Raw genomic sequence first — 20,273 nt, 5'->3', positions numbered from 1 at the left:
CAGCCAACAGCTCCCGGTCCCCCAGATCATAGTTTCGCTATGCCGGGCTGAGCTTCTTCGAAAAGAAAGCACAGGGGCGGAGCTTTGGTGGTGTGCCCGAGCGCTGAGAGAGCATAGCTCCTATCTCAGCCTCGGACACGTCCACCTCCACTATGAACGCCAAAGAGGGATCCGGATGAGCCGGCATGGGAGCCAAGTGAGGTAATGGGGCTTCTACCTGACCAAAACCCTGGATAAACCTCCGGTAGTAGTTGGCAAACCCTAGGAACCACTGCACTTCCTTTACCGCGGTGGGATTCGGCCAATTACACACGGCTGAAATGCGGTCACTCTCCATCTCCACCCCTGAAGTGGAAATGCGGTACCCTAGGAAGGAGACGGACTGTTGGAAGAACAGACATTTCTCAGCCTTGACGTACAAGTCATGCTCCAACAGTCGACCAAGCACCCTGCGCACCAGGGACACATACTCGGCCTGTGCAGGTCCCGGAAAATCTTGTCAACAAAGGCCTGGAAGACTGATGGAGCATTCATCAACCCGTACGGCATGACGAGGTACTCATAGTGCCCTGAGGTGGTACTAAATGCTGTCTTCCACTCGTCCCCCTCCCTGATACGCACCAGGTTGTAAGCGCTCCTGAGATCCAATTTTATGAATAAGCGCGCCCCGTGCAGTTACTCGAACGCACTGGCGATGAGAGGCATCTTGTAACTATACCTCACTGTGATCTGATTGATTCCTCGATAGTCAGTACACGGGCGCAAACCCCCATCCTTCTTCTTCACAAAAAAGAAACTTGACGAGGCAGGTGAAGTGGAGGGCCAAATGTATTCCTGTCCCAGAGATTCGGAGACATATGTTTCCATATCCGCCATCTGTGACAGAGGATACACGTGACTCCTGGGAAGTGCAGCGTCTACCAGGAGATTTATCGCACAATCCCCCAATCGATGGGGCGGTAATTTAGTCGCCCTCTTCTTACAGAAGGCGAGAGCCAGATCAGCATATTCTGAGTGGATGCGCACGGTGGAGACTGGACATGGAAACCCCCACATACCTCCCTGAGCACTCTCGTGACCACCCCTTGAGAGCCTCTGTGTAACTTTCCAAAGGTGGGATCTTTTTGTGTTGGTAACATTTTATTATGCAAGACATGTCAGTGGAAATGCTTTTATGTGCAAATATTTATATAATAACCATCATATTGTAGCGACCCGCACAGACAGCTGTGTGTTATGTGTTAGGCTAGTAGGTGGTTGTGTTGTACTTACCAGTACCCAGTGTTCGCGGGGTCCGACATGCCAATCAACCTACTAGCTGCCAATCATGGGAATGCCTGGAATGTTCTAATGCCGGGCATCCTTGCGGTTGGCAGAGTGGCGTAGAGGGGGGTTGGGCAGGGGGATGGAGCATTGGAAGTTAAGACCAGGTTTAGCCTTTGTTCTCTCTCTTACGTCTGGCCTTCACAAGAGAAGGTCACGGTTGGTTTGTGGGGAATCTATCGTTTATTTGGCGTGGGCTACGGCCAAACAGTAGCCTGTGTAAAGTTGGGTTAATAAACCGTCAATTCGTAAACTCAACCCTCTGTCTGGACAATTGTTCCTTTATGATCTAGTCAGGTCGTTACAATATTAAAGTAAACTTGGAGTCACCCGATGACATGTTGTGTGGTCCTCTCGGGAAAGCATGCAGTTTATTAGGCTACCGATTTTAAATAAATTATGATGAACTTCACATTGTGGTGATGAGTTTGATTCTCCTTTCCAATAAATATTGAGGGTCTTATTCTGATGACATGATGATTGATGCTTGGCTGCCTTTTGACAAAAATACAAATGTCCATAATAATCTCATCATGTAGGCTGTTGTCTACTCACACTGTATCTGCGAACTGTTAATATAGACAAAGTAGATAGATTATTGTTATTTGTCAAATGGCCGCTAGGCGTCAATTATCATGTTACCAAAATAAGACCTTCGATAATTATGGGAAAGGAGCTAAATTTCACCACCCTGTGAAGTTCATCATAATTGATTTCATCTGTAGCCTAATAAACTGCATGTTTTCCTGATGAGTCATAGTGGGAGGACAACACAACATGTCATAGTGTAACTCCAAGTTAACTTTAATGGTTATTAATATTAGCGCATAAGTGTTTCCACAGCCATTTCTCACATGATTCATTTGACCAACAGTCTACCAAAACATATTCTGTTTCCATCAGTTCTGTCATGACATTACCGTCAGTCCTGTCATGACTCAAATGTCATACTTGAATAAAATATACCTTAATAGAAAGTCACCCAGTAAAATCTTACTTTAGTAAAAGTAAAAAAGTATTTGGTTTTAAATATACTTAAGTATCAAAAATATAAGTATGAATCATTCAAAATTCCTTTTTATATTAAGCAAACCAGATTTTTTGCAGCACGATTTTTTAAATATTTAAGGATACCCAGGGGTACACTCCAACACTCCCAAACAAAGCATTTGTGTTTAGGGAGTCCGCCAGATCAGATGCAGTAGGGATGACCAGGACTTTTCACTTTAAGTGCGTGAATTGGACCGTTTTCCTGTCATACTGAGCATTCAAAATGTAACGACTACTTTTGGGTGTCAGGGAAAATGTACGGAGTATAAAGTCCATTATTTTTTTAGGAATATAACTTGCCAAATACCCCCAAAAACTGCTTAAGTAGTACTTTAAAGTATTTTTACTTTTAAGTACTTTACACCACTGGTTAGTAGTAATATGAATATTCTAAAATCTGCATAAAAGAATACGCGCATTTTCACACCAGAGATGTTTTTTCTGTCAAGCTTACTTTTTGCATATGCAATGTTGCGCGTGATGACAGTGCACATAAAAATAACTTTTCTGTGGTTAAATTCCCATGTACAGTATCAAATTAGAAATAGAAGTTAAATGAGTTTCCATGGCATTTTCAACTTTGTTGAGGGTTTTGTCGCAAACTGTTGCGTTATATAGAAAATGTGCTCAGTTTGGTCTTGGCACATGCCCCCTAGCCAACATCTCGCGGGTAGGCTACCTATATTATGAAATTATTATGGATAAGAGCGATATTATTTGTATTTGTCAAACTTCAACCAAGCATCGATCATCATGTTCACAGAATAAGGCCTTCGATATTTATGGGAAAGGAGCATCAAGCTCATCCCCTTGCACTTTCACCACCCTGTGAAGTTCATCATCATTTATTTCATCTGGTGCCATTACTTTTTTTCATGCATCAGGTAATTAATCCACATGACATGGCTGGATGATAACGTGGTTAGTGATGTTCTTTTCTATACAGAATATCATACAACGTGATTGCCTGATGTTATTCTGAACTGCCCAATACCCTTCTGATGCATTACAGTCACTTCAAACCATACTGTCTTCAGATTTAAATACTGTAAGACTGATTTGAAATAGACTGTCATAGCCAAATTAAAAAAGTAAACGTTGGCCGTTGGAACACAAACCTTATCTTATTGGTTCTCCCCTCAGCAGCTGGAGACTCAGTAGCCATCTTGGCCAGGTGGGGAGCAGAACATTGACTGAATGACTACTGCTTTTGCCAGTATAATCATAGTGAATTAGAGGGGACAGTGATTAACATGCAGGGATAAAGTGTGTGCAGACAGGCAGACAGAGAATGCTGTCTGGTTTAAGCAGTTCATGTCGGTGGTGTTTTGTGGATGTTGTTGGGTCTAATTTACAGTGCCTTCGGAAAGTATTCTCACCCCCTGACTTTTTCCACATTTTGCTACGTGACAACCACATTATAAAATTGATTCAATTGTTGTTTCCCCCCTCATCAATCTACACACAATAACCCAATGACAAATGGTTTTTATTTGGATGTCATGTAATGGACATACACAAAATAGTCCAAATTGGTGAAGTGAAGTAAAAAAAAAAACTTGTTAAAAAATAAAATAAGGGAAAAGTGGTGCGTACATATGTATTCACCCCCTTTGCTATGAAGCCCCTAAATAAGATCTTGCGCAACCAATTACCTTCAGAAGTCACAATTTGTTAAATAAAGTCCACCTGTCTGCAATATGTGTCACATGATCTCAGTAGATATACACCTGTTCTGAAAGCCCCAGAGTCTGTAACACCACTAAGCAAGGGGCACCATGAAGACCAAGGAGCTCTCCAACCAGGTCAGGGATGAAGTTGTGGAGAAGTACAGATCGGGGTTGGGTTATAAAAAAATATATCCGTAACTTTGAGCATCCCACGGAGCACCATTAAATCCATTATTAAAAAAATGAAAGAATATGGCAAGACAACAAACCTGCCAAGAGAGGGCTGCAAGGAGGGCATTCATCCGAGGCAACAAAGAGACCAAAGATAACCCTGAAGGAGCTGCAAAGCTCCACAGCGGAGATTGGAGTATCTGTCCATAGAACCACTTTAAGCCGTACACTCCACAGAGCTGGGCTTTATGGAAGAGTGGCCAGAAAGGCATGTGGGAAACTCCACAAACATATGGAAGAAGGTACCCTTGTCAGATGAGACTAAAATTGAGCTTTTTGGCCATCAAGGATAAAGCTATGTCTGGTGCAAACCCAACACCTCTCATCACCCCGAAACCCGATCCCATGGTGGTGGCAGCATCCTGCTGTGGGGATGATTTTCATCGGCTGGGACTGGGAAACTAGTTGGAATTGAAGGAATGATTGATGGCGCTAAATACAGGGAAATTCTTGAGGGAAACCTGTTTCAGTCTTCCAGAGATTTGAGACTGGGACTGAGGTTCACTTCCAGCAGGACAATGACCCTAAGCATATTGCTATAGCAACACTCAAATGGTTTAATGGAAAACATTTAAATGTTTTGGAATGGCCTAGTCAAGGCCCAGACTTCAATCCAATTGAGAATCTGTGGTATGACTTAAAGATAGCTGTACACCAGTGGAACCCATCCTAGTTGAAGGAGCTGAGCAGTTTTGCCATGAAGAATGGGCAAAAATCCCAGTGGCTAGATGTGCCAAGCTTATAGAGACATACCCCAAGAGACATGCAGCTGTAATTGCTGTGAAAGGTGGCTCAAAAAAGTATTAACTTGGGGGGGGTGAAAAGTTATGTAAACTCAAGATTTCTGTTTTTTTGTCTTATTTCTTGCTGTATTTCTTGTTGCATCTTCAAAGTGGTAGGCATGTTGTGTAAATTAAATGATACAAACCCCCCAAAATCTATTTTAATTCCAGGTTGTAAGGCAACAAAATAGAGAAAATGCCAAGGGGTTGAATACTTTCCTCAAGCCACTGTAGCTCTGCTAATATTAGTTGTCTCTGTAGAACAACGACTGATTTATTCCCCAGCCGAGCATGAATGGGACTATTTATGGGGTTGCAACCGAAAATACCCAGTTGGCTTCCCTCTATATAAATAAAATGTTCTCTGGCAGCTGTACAGTTATTAATGAATGTTTCTGTCCTTTCTTCCGCCTTCCTTCCTTCCGCCCTGTCCTCCTTCCCTTCATCCCTCTTTCCCTCTCTGTCTCTCTGCAGCTGATATGAGAACGGCCCGATCAACTATAGGATCTAGCTGTTATTCACCATGAACGTTGGGGTGTCTCCCATGGCCAGAGAGGCTGCCTCACCCATGATCACCTCCGTCACGCCCAGCTTTGAGGAGGAGGAGGCAGGCCCCAGTCTCAGCCAGGGTGGTCTCTGTAGAGAAGGGCTGGCCCAGGAGAGGGACCCAGCCCTGAGGCATCAGAACCAGAAGCCCCCTCCCCTGCACACAGGGGCGGACTGGAAGGTGGTGCTGCACCTGCCTGAGATTGAGACGTGGCTGAGGGCCACCACTGACAGGGTCCGGGATCTCTCCCACTCTGTCCAACAGGACTCAGTCAACAAACACCTGGATGTACACCTAGTGCAGCTCAAGGTAAGAGGGACTAGACACTCTATAGGCTCTCATCGCATATTGCTATAATGATTATATTATGATTTCAAAGGGCTTAGTAGCAAAGAACTACCCGGTGCCCGTGATCACAAAGTGTCTCTGAATACAGCACTCAATGTCATAGGAAGGCCAAAAAGATAATCAAGGACATTAACAGCCCAAGCCACTGTCTGTTCACCCCGCTATCATCCAGAAGGCGAGGTCAATACAGATGCATCCAAGCTGGGACCTAGAGACTGAAAAACAACTTCTATCTCAAGGCCGTCAGACTGTTAAACAGCCATCAAAAACGCAGAGAGGCTGCTGCCTACATGCAGACTTGAAATCATTGGCCACTTTAATAAATGGATCACTAGTCACTTTAATAATGCCACTTTTTAAGAATGTTTACATATCTTGCATCTCATATGTACAGTGGGGCAAAAAAAGTATTTAGTCAGCCACCAATTGTGCAAGTTCTCCAACTTAAAAAGAGAGGCCTGTAATTTTCAACATAGGTACACTTCAACTATGACAGACACAATGAATTTTTTTTCTCCAGAAAATCACATTGTAGGATTTTTAATGAATTTATTTGCAAATTATGGGGGAAAATAAGTATTTGGTCACCTACAAACAAGCAAGATTTCTGGCTCTCACAGACCTGTAACATCTTCTTTAATAGGCTCTGTCCTCCACTCGTTACCTGTATTAATGGCACCTGTTTGAACTTGTTATCAGTATAAAAGACACCTGTCCACAACCTCAAACAGTCACACTCCAAACTCCACTATGGCCAAGACCAAAGAGCTGTCAAAGGACACCAGAAACAAAATTGTAGACCTGCACCAGGCTGGGAAGACTGAATCTGCAATAGGTAAGCAGCTTGATTTGAAGAAATCAACTGTGGGAGCAATTATTAGGAAATGGAAGACATACAAGACCACTGATAATCTCCCTCGATCTGGGGCTCCACGCAAGATCTCACCCCATGGGGTCAAAATGATCACAAGAACGGTGAGCAAAAATCACAGAACCACACGGGGGGACCTAGTGAATGACCTGCAGAGAGCTGGGACCAAAGTAACAAAGCCTACCATCAGTAACACACTACGCCGCCAGGGACTCAAATCCTGCAGTGCCAGACGTGTCCCCCTGCTTAAGCCAGTACATGTCCAGGCCCATCTGAAGTTTGCTGAAGATTGAAGATTGAAGATCTGAAGATTATATTTACATGGAGTACCTGATCCTAGATCAGCACTCCTACTCTGAGATCCTTTGTGAATATTGACCCTGGTCGCATATTTGTTTTGGTCCGGATGTCATTGTCATTGCCAGACAAGAGACAGCACAAACTGATCTGGGACCAGCATAGCAAAGAACACTGTCAGATGCAGAATTGTCCAACATCAAATCCCAGTATAATGACCCTGTAGGAGGAAGAGGTGATTAGATATAATGAGGGGAGCTGTACCTTCTCAGTAGCCTTGGAGCTGGACTGGTCTGTTGTTATGACTTAGCGAGGTCTGCAGTCAGACTCAATGTTCAGGGTGTGTCCCAAATGGCAACCTATTCCTTCTATTGTGCAGATCTTTTGACCAGGGCTGATAGGGCTCTGGTCAAAAGCAGTGCACCATATAGCGAATAGGGTGCCATTTGGGACATAGCCTCGCATCAATGTTTAGAGAGAATCCATTCTCCCTCCCAACCCTAGTGCAGCAGTGCAGAGACCAGCCAGTCCAGGATATGAGTTGGCAGATATTGGCTATTTTGAAGGTTTTACTTGCAATTATGGTGAATTGTGGTTGTTTTACAGTACCTACCTTAGTTGAATTAAGGTACAGTGCCTTGCGAAAGTATTCGGCCCCCTTGAACTTTGCGACCTTTTGCCACATTTCAGGCTTCAAACATAAAGATATAAAACTGTATTTTTTTGTGAAGAATCAACAACAAGTGGGACACAATCATGAAGTGGAACGACATTTATTGGATATTTCAAACTTTTTTAACAAATCAAAAACTGAAAAATTGGGCGTACCCCTCCCAATCCACGAGGTACTGCAGGCTCCTCGATGTCCAGAGGGGGCGGAGGAACCTCTGGCACCTTACCTTCCTGCAGGGGACCAGCTACCACCGTCCTGAGGAGAGACACATTAAACGAGGGGTTAATACGATAGTAAGAAGGGAGCTGTAACCTATAACACACCTCGTTTATCCTCCTCAGGACTTTGAATGGCCCCACACACTGCGGCCCCAGCTTCCGGCAGGGCAGGCGGAGGGGCAGGTTTCGGATCGATCCCCCGGTGCGAACACGGGGGCCTCACTGCGGTGGCGGTCAGCACTCACCTTCTGCTGCCCACAAGCCCGTTTGAGCAATTCCTGGATGGCTCTCCAGGTCTCCTTTGAGCGCTGCACCCATTCCTCCACTGCAGGAGCCTCAGTCTGGCTCTGATGCCAAGGTGCCAGGACCGGCCGGTAGCCCAACACGCACTGGAAAGGCGACAGGTTCGTGGAGAAGTGGCAGAGTGAGTTTTGGGCCACCTCCGCCCATGGGACGTACCTCGCCCATTCTCCTGGCCGGTCCTTGCAATATGACCGCAGAAACCTACCCACATCCTGGTTCCCTCTCTCCACCTGCCCATTGCTCTCGGGGTAAAAACCGGAGGTCAGGCTGATTGAGACCCCCAGATGCTCCATGAACGCCCTCCAAACCCGGGACATGAACTGGGGACCCCGATCAGAAACTATGTCCTCAGTCACCCCGTGGTGCCGGAAGACGTGGGTAAACTAGTGCCGGAAGACGTGGGTAAACAGGGCCTCCGCAGTCTGCAGGGCCGTAGGGAGACCGGGCAACGGAAGGAGACGGCAGGACTTCGAAAACTGATCCACAACGACCAGGATCATGGTGTTCCCCTGAGACGGGGGAAGGTCGGTGAGAAAATCCACCGACAGATGTGACCAAGGCCGTTGTGGAATGGAAGGGGGCTGTAACTTCCCTCTAGGCAGGAGTCTTACTTCCCTCTAGGCAGCAGCCTTACTCTGAGCGCACACTGAACTGGAGGAGACATAAAACCTCACATCCTTAGCTAAAGTGGGCCACCAGTACCTTCCCCTAAGACTCCGCACCGTCCTCTCAATTCCCGGATGACCCGTGGAGGGTAGCGTGTGGGCCCACCGGATCAATTTGTCACGAACACAAAGCGGCACGTACTTCCGGCCCTCTGGACACTATGGTGGTGTGGGTTCTAACCGTTACACACGTCCCATACCACCGGTGCCACCAGACATGAGGCCGGAGGTATGGGAGTAGGATCGATGGACAGCTCCTCGGTATCATAGAGACGGGACAGTGCGTCGGCCTTTGTGTTACGGGAACCTGGTCTATTGGAGATGGTGAACCTAAATCTGTTGAAAAACATGGCCCACTTTGCCTGACGAGAATTCAGTCTCCTCGCTGCCTGGATGTACTCCAGATTACGGTGGTCAGTCCAGATGAGGAAAGGGTGCTTGGCCTCCTCAAGCCAATGTCTCCACACCTTCAGAGCTTTTACCACAGCCAGCAACTCCCGGTCCCCACGTCATAATTTCGCTCTTGCAGGGGCGAAGCTTCGGTGGCGTGCCCGAGCGCTGTGATAGCACGGCTCCAACCCCACGCGTCCACCTCCATCATGAATGCCAAAGAGGGATCCGGATGAGCCAATATGGGAGCATCGGTAAGCAGCGCCTTCAGATGACTAAAAGCTCTGCTGACCACCGCAAACGCACCGGCCTACCCTTCAGCAGTGAGGTAATGGGAGCTGCCACCTGGCCAAAAACCTGGCTAAATCTCCAGTAGTAATTGGCAAACCCTAAGAAGCGCTGCACCTCCTTTACCATGGTCGGAGTCGGCCAGTTACGCACAGCTGCAACACGGTCACACAAATCACATTATTCTATATCATAATCTGTCTCTCTCTATGATCCTTCTCTCAGCTGATATAGAGTATGACATATTTGTTGATTTACCAATCCTGTTATTTCTCTCAGTAAGTTTCTTTTCCTTCTCCCTGCCTTTGTCTCCCTCAATCTATTTGAACCCACAACTTGACCAGCTGTAATGACCCCTGTAATCAATAGTATGAAATAACACAATGTGTCATTCTGTTGCCAGAGTGAATTCTTGGGACTCTCAGAATGAGTGTGTCTGTTTGGATTCACTGGTGAAGTCTGCCATCTAGTGGGATTTGGTGAACATGTTACAATGTTATAATACTCACTGGAATCATTTACATTTGAGTAATTTAGGAGACACTCTTATCCAGTAGTGTGTGTAACTCTCACAGTAGTGAGTTCATACAGTTTCATACTGTTTTTTGTACTGGTCCCCCGTGGGAATCAAACCCACAACCCTGGCATTACAAGCACCATGCTCTACCAACTGAGCCACACAGGACCTTTTCATTTCAGTATCCATTCTCAGACTTTCTCCTTCCCACCTTCAACAACCTGTTTGCTCTCTGAACTGGCTTATATTGATTGGGTCGTATCATTTGAAACAGGTTAAATAAATTTTGAGTGGTTGTGTTCAATATGACGTATGTTCTCTATTTGTATTTGATTGTTGCCACTTGTGTTTACCAGTATGGATGACATGTGCATTAGAGTGCAGAATGTGTTTTGAGAATGAGAATGTGTTTAGAGTTTTGCTGAAAGGTCTAAGTGAGATCTGCAAATTGTGTTTTACCATGTGAAATGGTTTAAGGTATTGACAACAGACTGTGTTTTACCATGTGAAATGGTTTAAGGTATTGACAACAGACTGTGTTTTACCATGTGAAATGGTTTAAGGTATTGACAACAGACTGTGTTTTACCATGTGAAATGGTTTAAGGTATTGACAACAGACTGTGTTTTACCATGTGAAATGGTTTAAGGTATTGACAACAGACTGTGTTTTACCATGTGAAATGGTTTAAGGTATTGACAACAGACTGTGTTTTACCTTGTGAAATGGTTTAAGGTATTGACAACAGACTGTGTTTTACCATGTGAAATGGTTTAAGGTATTGACAACAGACTGCATCATTAGCTACATGAGTCCAGGCAACTGAGAATTTTGTTCAGCCAATGGGCTTTAGTGTTTTAGCAATTGAGAAAAACTGTAATAGAATAATGCAGCGTGTTAGTTCCTGCGCCACATGCAATTGGTTTGGAGTTGTTAAAATAATGTTTTGAAATGTCTAAATGATCATCCTACATCCTACAACCGTATCGCAACGCTTGTTCACAGCTAGCGATGCCTCATCGCGGTTGGTTATTCCCGAATTTGCAACAATGGCAATGAGCATCATCACTATTTCATGGGTTTCATGGGCCCTGACCTTGCCATTGTATTATGGCAGATTTTTTCAATTATAACCTTGGAACACAGACCCTGCTGGAACCAGCCCTGTTCTGTTGTACTCACAGACATGATCCAAACAGTTTTAGAAACTACAGAGTGTTTTCTATCCAAACTAATAATATGCATATCTTATCTTCTGAGTAGCAGGCAGTTGAATTTGGGCATGCATTTCATCCGGATGTGAAAATACTGCCCTCTGTCACCAAGAAGCCATAAGACTGCTGAACAGCTAATCAAATGGCTAACCTACGTTTTTTTATGCTGCTGCTACTCGCTGTTTATCATCTGTGCATAGTCACTTTACCCCTACCTACATTTACAGTACCAGTCAAAAGTTTGGACACACCTACTCATATCAGGGGTTTTTCTTTATTTTTTACTATTTTCTACATTATACAGGACACCAATAATAAGAGGAGGCTTGCTTGGAACAAGAAACACAAGCAATGGATGGGTGGAAATCTGCCCTTTGGTCTGATGAGTCCAAATATGAGATTTTTGGTTCCAACTGCCTTACCTTTGTGAGACGCAGAGTCGGTGAACGAATGATCTCTGCATGTGTGGTTCCCACCGAGAAGCATGAAGGAGGAGGAGGTGTGATGACGTGGGGGTGCTTTGCTGGTGACACTGTCTGTGATTTATTTAGAATTCAAGGCACACTTAACCAGCATGGCTACCACAGCATTCTGCAGCAATACGCCATCCCATCTGGTTTGTGCTTAGTGGGACCATCATTTGTTTTTCAACAGGACAATGACCCAACACATGACTCAACACACCTCCAGGCTGTATAAGGGCTATTTGACCAAGGGGAGTGTTGGAGTGCTGCATCAGATGACCTGGCCTCCACAATCACCTGACCTCAACCCAATTGATATGGTTTGGATGAGTTGGACCGCAGAGTGAAGGAAAAGCATCCAGCAAGTGTTCAGCATATGTGGGAACTCCTTCAAGACTTTTGGAAAAGCATTCCTCATGAAGCTGGTTGAGAGAATGCCAACAGTGTGCAAAGCTGTCATCAAGGCAAAGGGTGGCAACTTTGAAGAATCTAAAATCTCAAATATACTTTGATTTGTCTAACACTTTTTTGGTTACTACATGATTCCATATGTATGTGTTATTTCATAGTTTTGATATCTCAATATTATTCTACAATGTAGAAAATAGTACAAATAAACAAAAACCCTTTAATTAGGCGTGTCCACACTTTGGACTGTTACTGCACATATTACCTTGACTAACCTGTACCCCTGTACCCCTGGACATTGACTTGGTACTGGTACCCCCAGTATGTAGCCTCATTATAGTTATTGTATGTTGGTCTTATGTTGGTCTTTAAAAAAAAATGAATTTAGTCAATAATTTTCTGGCATTGTTGATTAAGGGCTTATAAGTAAGCATTTCACGGTAAGGTCTAATTGTCTAATTGTTGTATTCAGCGCATGTGGCAAATAAAATTTGATTTGATATAAGGAGAGGGGTTAACACAATTTGACCCTTTCCATAAAACTAGATTGAGTGGACTGGTTCAGAAATCTGTTATAGTGCTCTATTTAACGAAGACATGAATTCAGTGTCACTATGTTGATAGTGTTAGAAATAGAGGAAGTTGTTACTATGGTGATACATTGAGTGTTTGGAGAGAATCCTGCAGCGTTGTTCTTGCAGATGTAGACAATATGTGACTGAAAGGAAGTCAATTTTTCGACTGCTGTTTATATAGTTGTTACTGTATATCAGCCGGTGTCAGTAAGAAACCCTTTCTAAGGCCTGGCTGTTGCATCTAGCAGCTGCATCTAGAATGTTGAGTGTGTGTGTATTTGCCAAGGCAGCAGCTTCTCTTCCTGGGGTACAGCAAAATTAAGGCAGTTAGACCATTTTTAAAACATTACAATACATTCACGACAGATTTCCCAACACATTATTGTGTGCCCTCAGGCCCATACTCTACTACCACATATCTATAGCACAAATCCATGTGTACGTGTATGTATAGTGTGTATGTTATCATGTGTGTTAGCATGTGTCTGTGCCTGTGTTTGTGTTGCTTCACAGTCCCTGCTGTTCCATAAGGCTTGTGTTTTAAATAAAATACATTTTACTGCTTGCATGAGACTTGATGTGAAATGGAGTTCCATGTGGTCATGGCTCTATTTAATTTTGTGCGTCTCCCATAGTCTGTTCTGGACTGTGAAGAGACCTCTTGTGGGGTATGCATGGGTGTCTGAGCTGAGTGCCAGTAGTTTAAACAGACAGCTCGGTGCTTTCAACACGTCAATACCTCTCACAAAACAAGTAGTGATGAAGTCAATCTCTCCTCCACTTTGAGCCAGGAGAGATTGACATGCATACTACGAATGTTAGCTCTCTGTGTACATCAACCAATGTGAAACTAATTGCAACTCTTTGTTAAGTGTTTCAATCATTCCAGTTGCTGTAGCAGCTGACGTGTCTAGTGTTGAGTCATCCGCATACATAGCTACACTGGCTTTACCATTTAAAAAAAAAAGTTTACTACGGGTTGGTAACAGGCTGATTGCTTGGCTATTTAAGCCAGTAAAGGGGGTGTTACTATTCTTTCTAGTAGGCTTAAAATGATGATATGGCAAATAGGTGTGGAAAAATGGTCCACTATTATCCTCAGTAATTTTCCATCCAAGTTGTCAGACACCGGTGGCTTAAAAACAATCCTTTTTTCACCTCTTCCACGCTCACTTTAAGGAATTCAAAATTACAATGGTTGTCTTTCATAACTTGGTCTGATATTCTTGATGTGTAGTGTCAGCTTTTTTTTGCTGGCATGTCATACCTGAGTTTGCTAATCTTGCCAATGAAAAAATCTTTAAAGTATTTGGCAATATCCGTAGGTTGTATACACTATATTAGGCCCAGCCTTTGGTACTTTGGTTTTCCTAGTTTCCTAGTAGTTGGCTACTATATTGTGATCACTACGTCCAATGAATTTGGATACTGTTTTAAATTACTTTTCTGCAGCATTATGAAAGATGTTGTCAATACATGTTGATGATTTAATTCCTGTGATGTTTGTAACTACCCTGGTAGGTTGACTGATAACCTGAACCAGGTTTCAGGCACTAGTTACAGTTTGAAGCTTTCTCTTGAGTGGGCTGCCTGATGAAAGCCAGTCAATATTTAAATCACCCAGAAAGTATACATCTCTGTTGATATCACATACATTCTCCAGATACTGACTGTTTGCACTTGGTGGTCTACAGCAGCTCCCCACCAGAATGGTCTTTAGGTGAGGCAGATGAACCTATAGCCATATTACTTCAACAGCATTTAACATTAGATCATTAGATCATCTCTAAGCTTTACAGGAATGTGGTCCTGAATATAATACAAACAGATCACACCCCCACGCGTGTGTGTGCGCACACACAAACAACGGACACACAGAGATACCTCGTGGGGGGCAGTTCAGACTCCCACATCTTTATTTATTTATTCATCTGGAATGGATCAGTGTTTAGGCACACAGGGAGGTGACTTGCAGCTGTTTATAAAACTGTATTTCTAGTGATGTAATCCCAGCGCCGCAGAGAATCCCAGGAATTCAGCCATCTCTGTGTGTGTGTGTGTGTGTGTATGCCCACACTAGGCTAGGCAGGCCTGGTAAAGGCTGGTGGAGCCTGGGGAGGACAGGAGAGCATGCAGATCACACCCTGGGGGGATGGGGCCACCTCACAGCTAGTTATTGGGAGTGTGGAATATGGAGTGTGGCTAGCTACATACCTTTTACTTAGCCACCAGACGCAACATTCACACCCTATCAGGTGCAGGCTCCACAAAGGTAAGGTTAGGTTACAGCGTAAATACTGATGATACCGAATACAAACATTTTGCGAAATATTTTGTTGTTGCAAATATAGCATGTACAAAGACTTCAAAATATTTATCAGGATTGCTTGCACGTCTTGTAGGGTAAGAGAAATTTGCTGTCGCATACTGCCATTTTGCATTAACGTTTTCCAAAGTGTTGCAACAACTTTTTTATAATAAATGATATAACAAATAAGGACAAGAATCACTGTGAATTAGAAATGACTGACTCGTCTGATGCCCAACCCACTGCCCCCTGTGGCACCTGCACCCACTGGGCAGAGGTGGGGGGCAACACTCAGTCATGGGGTGCAGCTGCCCCATGGCTGGGCAGAGAGAGGGGGCTGCGGGGTTAATTCAGAGAAGAGGGTGAAGTCAAATCAAAAAATAGCCCCCCTAGTGTTGTGAGAGGGCAGGGAGCCCTCTCACACCAAACAGTACCTTCTACATGAGATACAAGCTCTAATACTGTCAGAGAGAGATACAGCATTAGACTGTACTGGTTGATACTGTCGGAGCAACTGAACACAGCTAGACTGTACTGGTTTGCTTTGAATGAACTTTGTGACTGGTAAGGCTGGCCAGAACTGTTGGATTTGGACAGTATGTGAAGGAATTGTAAATTAGTGGGTTGTATTAGCACATGTTCTTTGAACAAGACTTGTTTTGTAAAGAGACCTCTGGACAATGATTGAGCTGGAATAGATATTCTTGACAATGGTTACTGTTATCTCAATTGCAGTGGACTTTATACTAGTGAGCAAAACTCTGTGTGTGTGTGTGTGTGCTTTCGTCATCAAAGCCAGTCGTGAGCATGCTGCACAGTGACAGTAGGACAGTACTTTACCCCTGAGCAGCAGCAGTGAAATGTCATGAGTCTCTTTTAAGTAGCTTCAATAATTCAACACTTTTTAAAATGCTAACCAGAGCCTGAGGGTATTCACCTTGAAGGGTTGTCTTTAATGCTTCATGTGTTGCCTGTATCTTATGAAGAAATCTGCTGTGTATTTTAAGGTTACATACATATATGTATGCATTTTTTAGCAATGTGTGGTTAGATAATAGGACATGTTGCATAGCTAACAACACTGCAATATGATAGTTACGCCTTATATGTTCTACTGGCAGGTTAGCTGTCAGAAATGAATGGCTTCAATAGACCACTGCTGTATCACACAGTGCAGTATGCTGTTAGCTGGAGGTGGACTGCTGCTGAAGGACCTAAACAGCAGATACATTTAATGATCCTTCTCTGATCTTTTTACATATGTCAAATCAAATTGTATTTGTCACATGCGCCGAATACAACCTTACAGTGAAATGCTTACTTACAAGCCCTTATCCAACAATGCAGTTTTAAGAAAATACCCCCCCAAAAAGTAAGGGATAAGAATAACAAGTAATTAAAGAGCAGCAGTAAATAACAATAGCGAGGCTATATACAGGGGGTACCAGTACAGAGTCAATGTTTGGGGGCACCAGTTAGTCGAGGTAATCAAGGTAATATGTACATGTAGGGTTATTAAAGTGACTATGCTTAGATAATAACAGAGAGTAGCAGCAGCATAGAAGGGGGGAGAATAGAATAGTCTAGGAAGCCATTTCCCCTATGATCCAGTACTGTAGTCTGTTTATTTTAGAGTTGAGTGGATCCCAGACCATGGTTATCGGTGCAGTGGCTATGTGCTTGACCTACATTGAGAGATGCCATGTTATTTAGAGATCAGGACGCACCAAAACCACTGCTGGCACAACCAGAGCCATGTTCTGTTGTTAGACCAGTTGTTATGGAGACGATGCATGTTCACATCAGTTTTTTCCTGATCTATATGAAGCCTAACTTACTGTGTTATTATAATGTCCTGAAAACCTTGACGCACTCTGATGTAAACAACTTTCAAATTGACTGAGGAGAGAGTCTTTCCTGAGAGGGTCTGGTGTTGGTTAGGAGGGCATCTGTCAAAGTTTTGGGTAGGAGGAAGTCTGTCAGTGTTGTGTAGGAGGAAGTCTGTCAGTGTTGGGTAGGAGGAAGTCTGTCAGTGTTGGGTAGGAGGAAGTCTGTCAGTGTTGTGTAGGAGGAAGTCTGTCAGTGTTGTGTAGGAGGAAGTCTGTCAGTGTTGGGTAGGAGGAAGTCTGTCAGTGTTGGGTAGGAGGAAGTCTGTCAGTGTTGTGTAGGAGGAAGTCTGTCAGTGTTGGATAGGAGGAAGTCTGTCAGTGTTGGGTAGGAGGAAGTCTGTCAGTGTTGTGTAGGAGGAAGTCTGTCAGTGTTGGGTAGGAGGAAGTCTGTCAGTGTTGTGTAGGAGGAAGTCTGTCAGTGTTGGGTAGGAGGAAGTCTGTCAGTGTTGGGTAGGAGGAAGTCTGTCAGTGTTGTGTAGGAGGAAATCTGTCAGTGTTGTGTAGGAGGAAGTCTGTCAGTGTTGGGTAGGAGGAAGTCTGTCAGTGTTGTGTAGGAGGAAGTCTGTCAGTGTTGGGTAGGAGGAAATCTGTCAGTGTTGTGTAGGAGGAAATCTGTCAGTGTTGTGTTGGAGGAAATCTGTCAGTGTTGTGTAGGAGGAAATCTGTCAGTGTTGTGTAGGAGGAAATCTGTCAGTGTTGTGTAGGAGGAAGTCTGTCAGTGTTGGGTAGGAGGAAGTCTGTCAGTGTTGGGTAGGAGGAAGTCTGTCAGTGTTGTGTAGGAGGAAATCTGTCAGTGTTGTGTAGGAGGAAGTCTGTCAGTGTTGGGTAGGAGGAAGTCTGTCAGTGTTGTGTAGGAGGAAGTCTGTCAGTGTTGGGTAGGAGGAAATCTGTCAGTGTTGTGTAGGAGGAAATCTGTCAGTGTTGTGTTGGAGGAAATCTGTCAGTGTTGTGTAGGAGGAAATCTGTCAGTGTTGTGTAGGAGGAAATCTGTCAGTGTTGTGTAGGAGGAAGTCTGTCAGTGTTGGGTAGGAGGAAGTCTGTCAGTGTTGTGTAGGAGGAAGTCTGTCAGTGTTGGGTAGGAGGAAATCTGTCAGTGTTGTGTAGGAGGAAATCTGTCAGTGTTGTGTAGGAGGAAATCTGTCAGTGTTGTGTAGGAGGAAATCTGTCAGTGTTGTGTAGGAGGAAATCTGTCAGTGTTGTGTAGGAGGAAGTCTGTCAGTGTTGGGTAGGAGGAGGGTATCTGTCATAGTGAGCCGGCAGCTGATCCCAACACTGTCCCCAAGTCTGACCCAGGACTGAGGGAGGGGAGAAAGGTCACAACTCCAAGTTTCCCCAAATCTCACCCCAGGACTGGCAGATGGGGTAAAGGTCAACCATAGCCTGACTAAACACATGCTGTCAAACATGTGCTGTTGTAATTTCAGAGGCTCTGGGGTAAAGTTGGCCCTAGGTACAAATCTAGCATCAGCTTCCTCTCCCCAAATCCTAACCTTAACTGTTAATGGGAAATCTAAATGTGTACCCAAGACAAGCGTCTAGGGACAACTTCACCATAGTCCTTTAAACTAGAGGAAGGAGGAAGAAGAGGTGGCTCTCTAGGAGATGAGATGACTCAGGTTTTTTAAACAGTGGAGCTGATGGTGAGGAGGTTTTAAAACCGACTGAGGAGCCCAACTGTCTGTCTGTTTTTTTTTGGGGCGGTCCTAGTCTTTTAATAATAAAAGGCCCTGCCCGTCCCAGCCTGCATTAGTCCTCAGCACCATGGTGACAGGGTGGGAGTCAGGCAGGCTTAGACAGACATTCTTATCATGCTACTGAGATAGGCCAACCAACCAGTCTGTCTGCAGTATTAACCTGGGTGTCACTGTACTGACATGCTGTCAGAATGCTTCATATGTGCTGGGTTTCCCCTTTGTTTTATATCAAATATATCAAATATCATTCATCATTATTTATTTATTTCACCTTTATATAACCAGGTAGGCAAGTTGAGAACAAGTTCTCATTTACAATTGCGACCTGGCCAAGATAAAGCAAAGCAGTTTGACACATACAACAACACAGAGTTACACATGGAGTAAAACAAACATACAGTCAATAATACAGTAGAAAAATAAGTCTATATACAATGTGAGCAAATGAGGTGAGATAAGGGAGGTAAAGGCAAAAAAAAGCCATGGTGGCGAAGTAAATACAATATAGCAAGTAAAACACTGGAATGGTAGATTTGCAGTGGAAGAATGTGCAAAGTAGAGATATAAGTAATGGGGTGCAAAGGAGCAAAATAAATAAATAAATAAATACAGTAGGGGGAGAGGTAGTTGTTTGGGCTACATTATAGATGGGCTATGTACAGGTGCAGTGATCTGTAAGCTGCTTTGACAGCTGGTGCTTAAAGCTAGTGAGTGTTTCCAGTTTCAGAGATTTTTGTAGTTCGTTCCAGTCATTGGCAGCAGAGAACTGGAAGGAGAGGCGGCCAAATGAAGAATTGGCATTGGGAGTGACCAGAGAGATATACCTGCTCCAGCAGTGCTACAGGTGGGTGATGCTATGGTGACCAGGGAGCTGAGATAAGGGGGGACTTTACCTAGCAGGGTCTTGTAGATGACCTGGAGCCAGTGGGTTTGGCGACGAGTATGAAGCGAGGGCCAGCCAAGGAGCGCGTACAGGTCGCAGTGGTGGATAGTATATGGGGCTTTGGTGACAAAACGGATGGCACTGTGATAGATTGCATCCAATTTATTGAGTAGGGTATTGGAGGCTATTTTGTAAATGACAATCATTTGAGAAACCAAGGCTATCGAGTCTGCCGATGAGGATGTGGTTATTGACAGAGTCGAAAGCCTTGGCCAGTTCAATGAATACGGCTGCACAGTATTGTTTCTTATCGATGGTGGTTAAGATATCGTTTAGGACCTTGAGCGTGGCTGAGGTGCACCCATGACCAGCTCTGAAATGCCACCCCAAAGCTGTAAACACGGGCACACTCATAGATATCATTCTAACCAACTTGCCCTCTAAATTCAACTCAGCTGTTTTCAACCATTGCCTGCATCCGTAATGGGTCAGCGGTCAGATGACCTCCACTCATCACTGTCAAACGCTCCCTGAAACATTTCAGCGAGCAGGCATTTCTAATCGACCTGGCCTGGGTTTCCTGGAAGGATATTGAGCTCATCCCTGAAATGCTGCTCTGTACCATCACTCATTCATATATCTTTATGTACATATTCTTTATCCCC

General features: G+C 44.2%; 1 protein-coding gene and 1 non-coding gene across 2 annotated transcripts in view; one reads left to right on the top strand and one right to left on the bottom strand.

Annotated features, from left to right (window-relative positions):
* The first annotated feature begins 5,579 nt into the window (after positions 1–5,579).
* LOC135525661 (A-kinase anchor protein 6-like) overlaps positions 5,580–20,273 on the top strand; it is a 277,280-nt gene continuing 262,586 nt past the window's right edge. Inside the window, 1 exon segment of the mRNA XM_064953416.1 lies at positions 5,580–5,912. Coding sequence (XP_064809488.1) covers positions 5,580–5,912 — 333 coding nt within the window.
* Positions 10,268–10,343, bottom strand: trnat-ugu (transfer RNA threonine (anticodon UGU)). The gene has a single exon. It is a non-coding gene; the product is annotated as a tRNA-Thr (tRNA).

This window comes from Oncorhynchus masou, chromosome 32, assembly GCF_036934945.1.
Source record: "Oncorhynchus masou masou isolate Uvic2021 chromosome 32, UVic_Omas_1.1, whole genome shotgun sequence".
NCBI classification, from domain to species: Eukaryota; Metazoa; Chordata; class Actinopteri; order Salmoniformes; family Salmonidae; genus Oncorhynchus; species Oncorhynchus masou.
The sequence above is the reverse complement of the archived record's forward strand: the minus strand, read 5'-3'. Positions and strand labels throughout refer to the sequence as shown.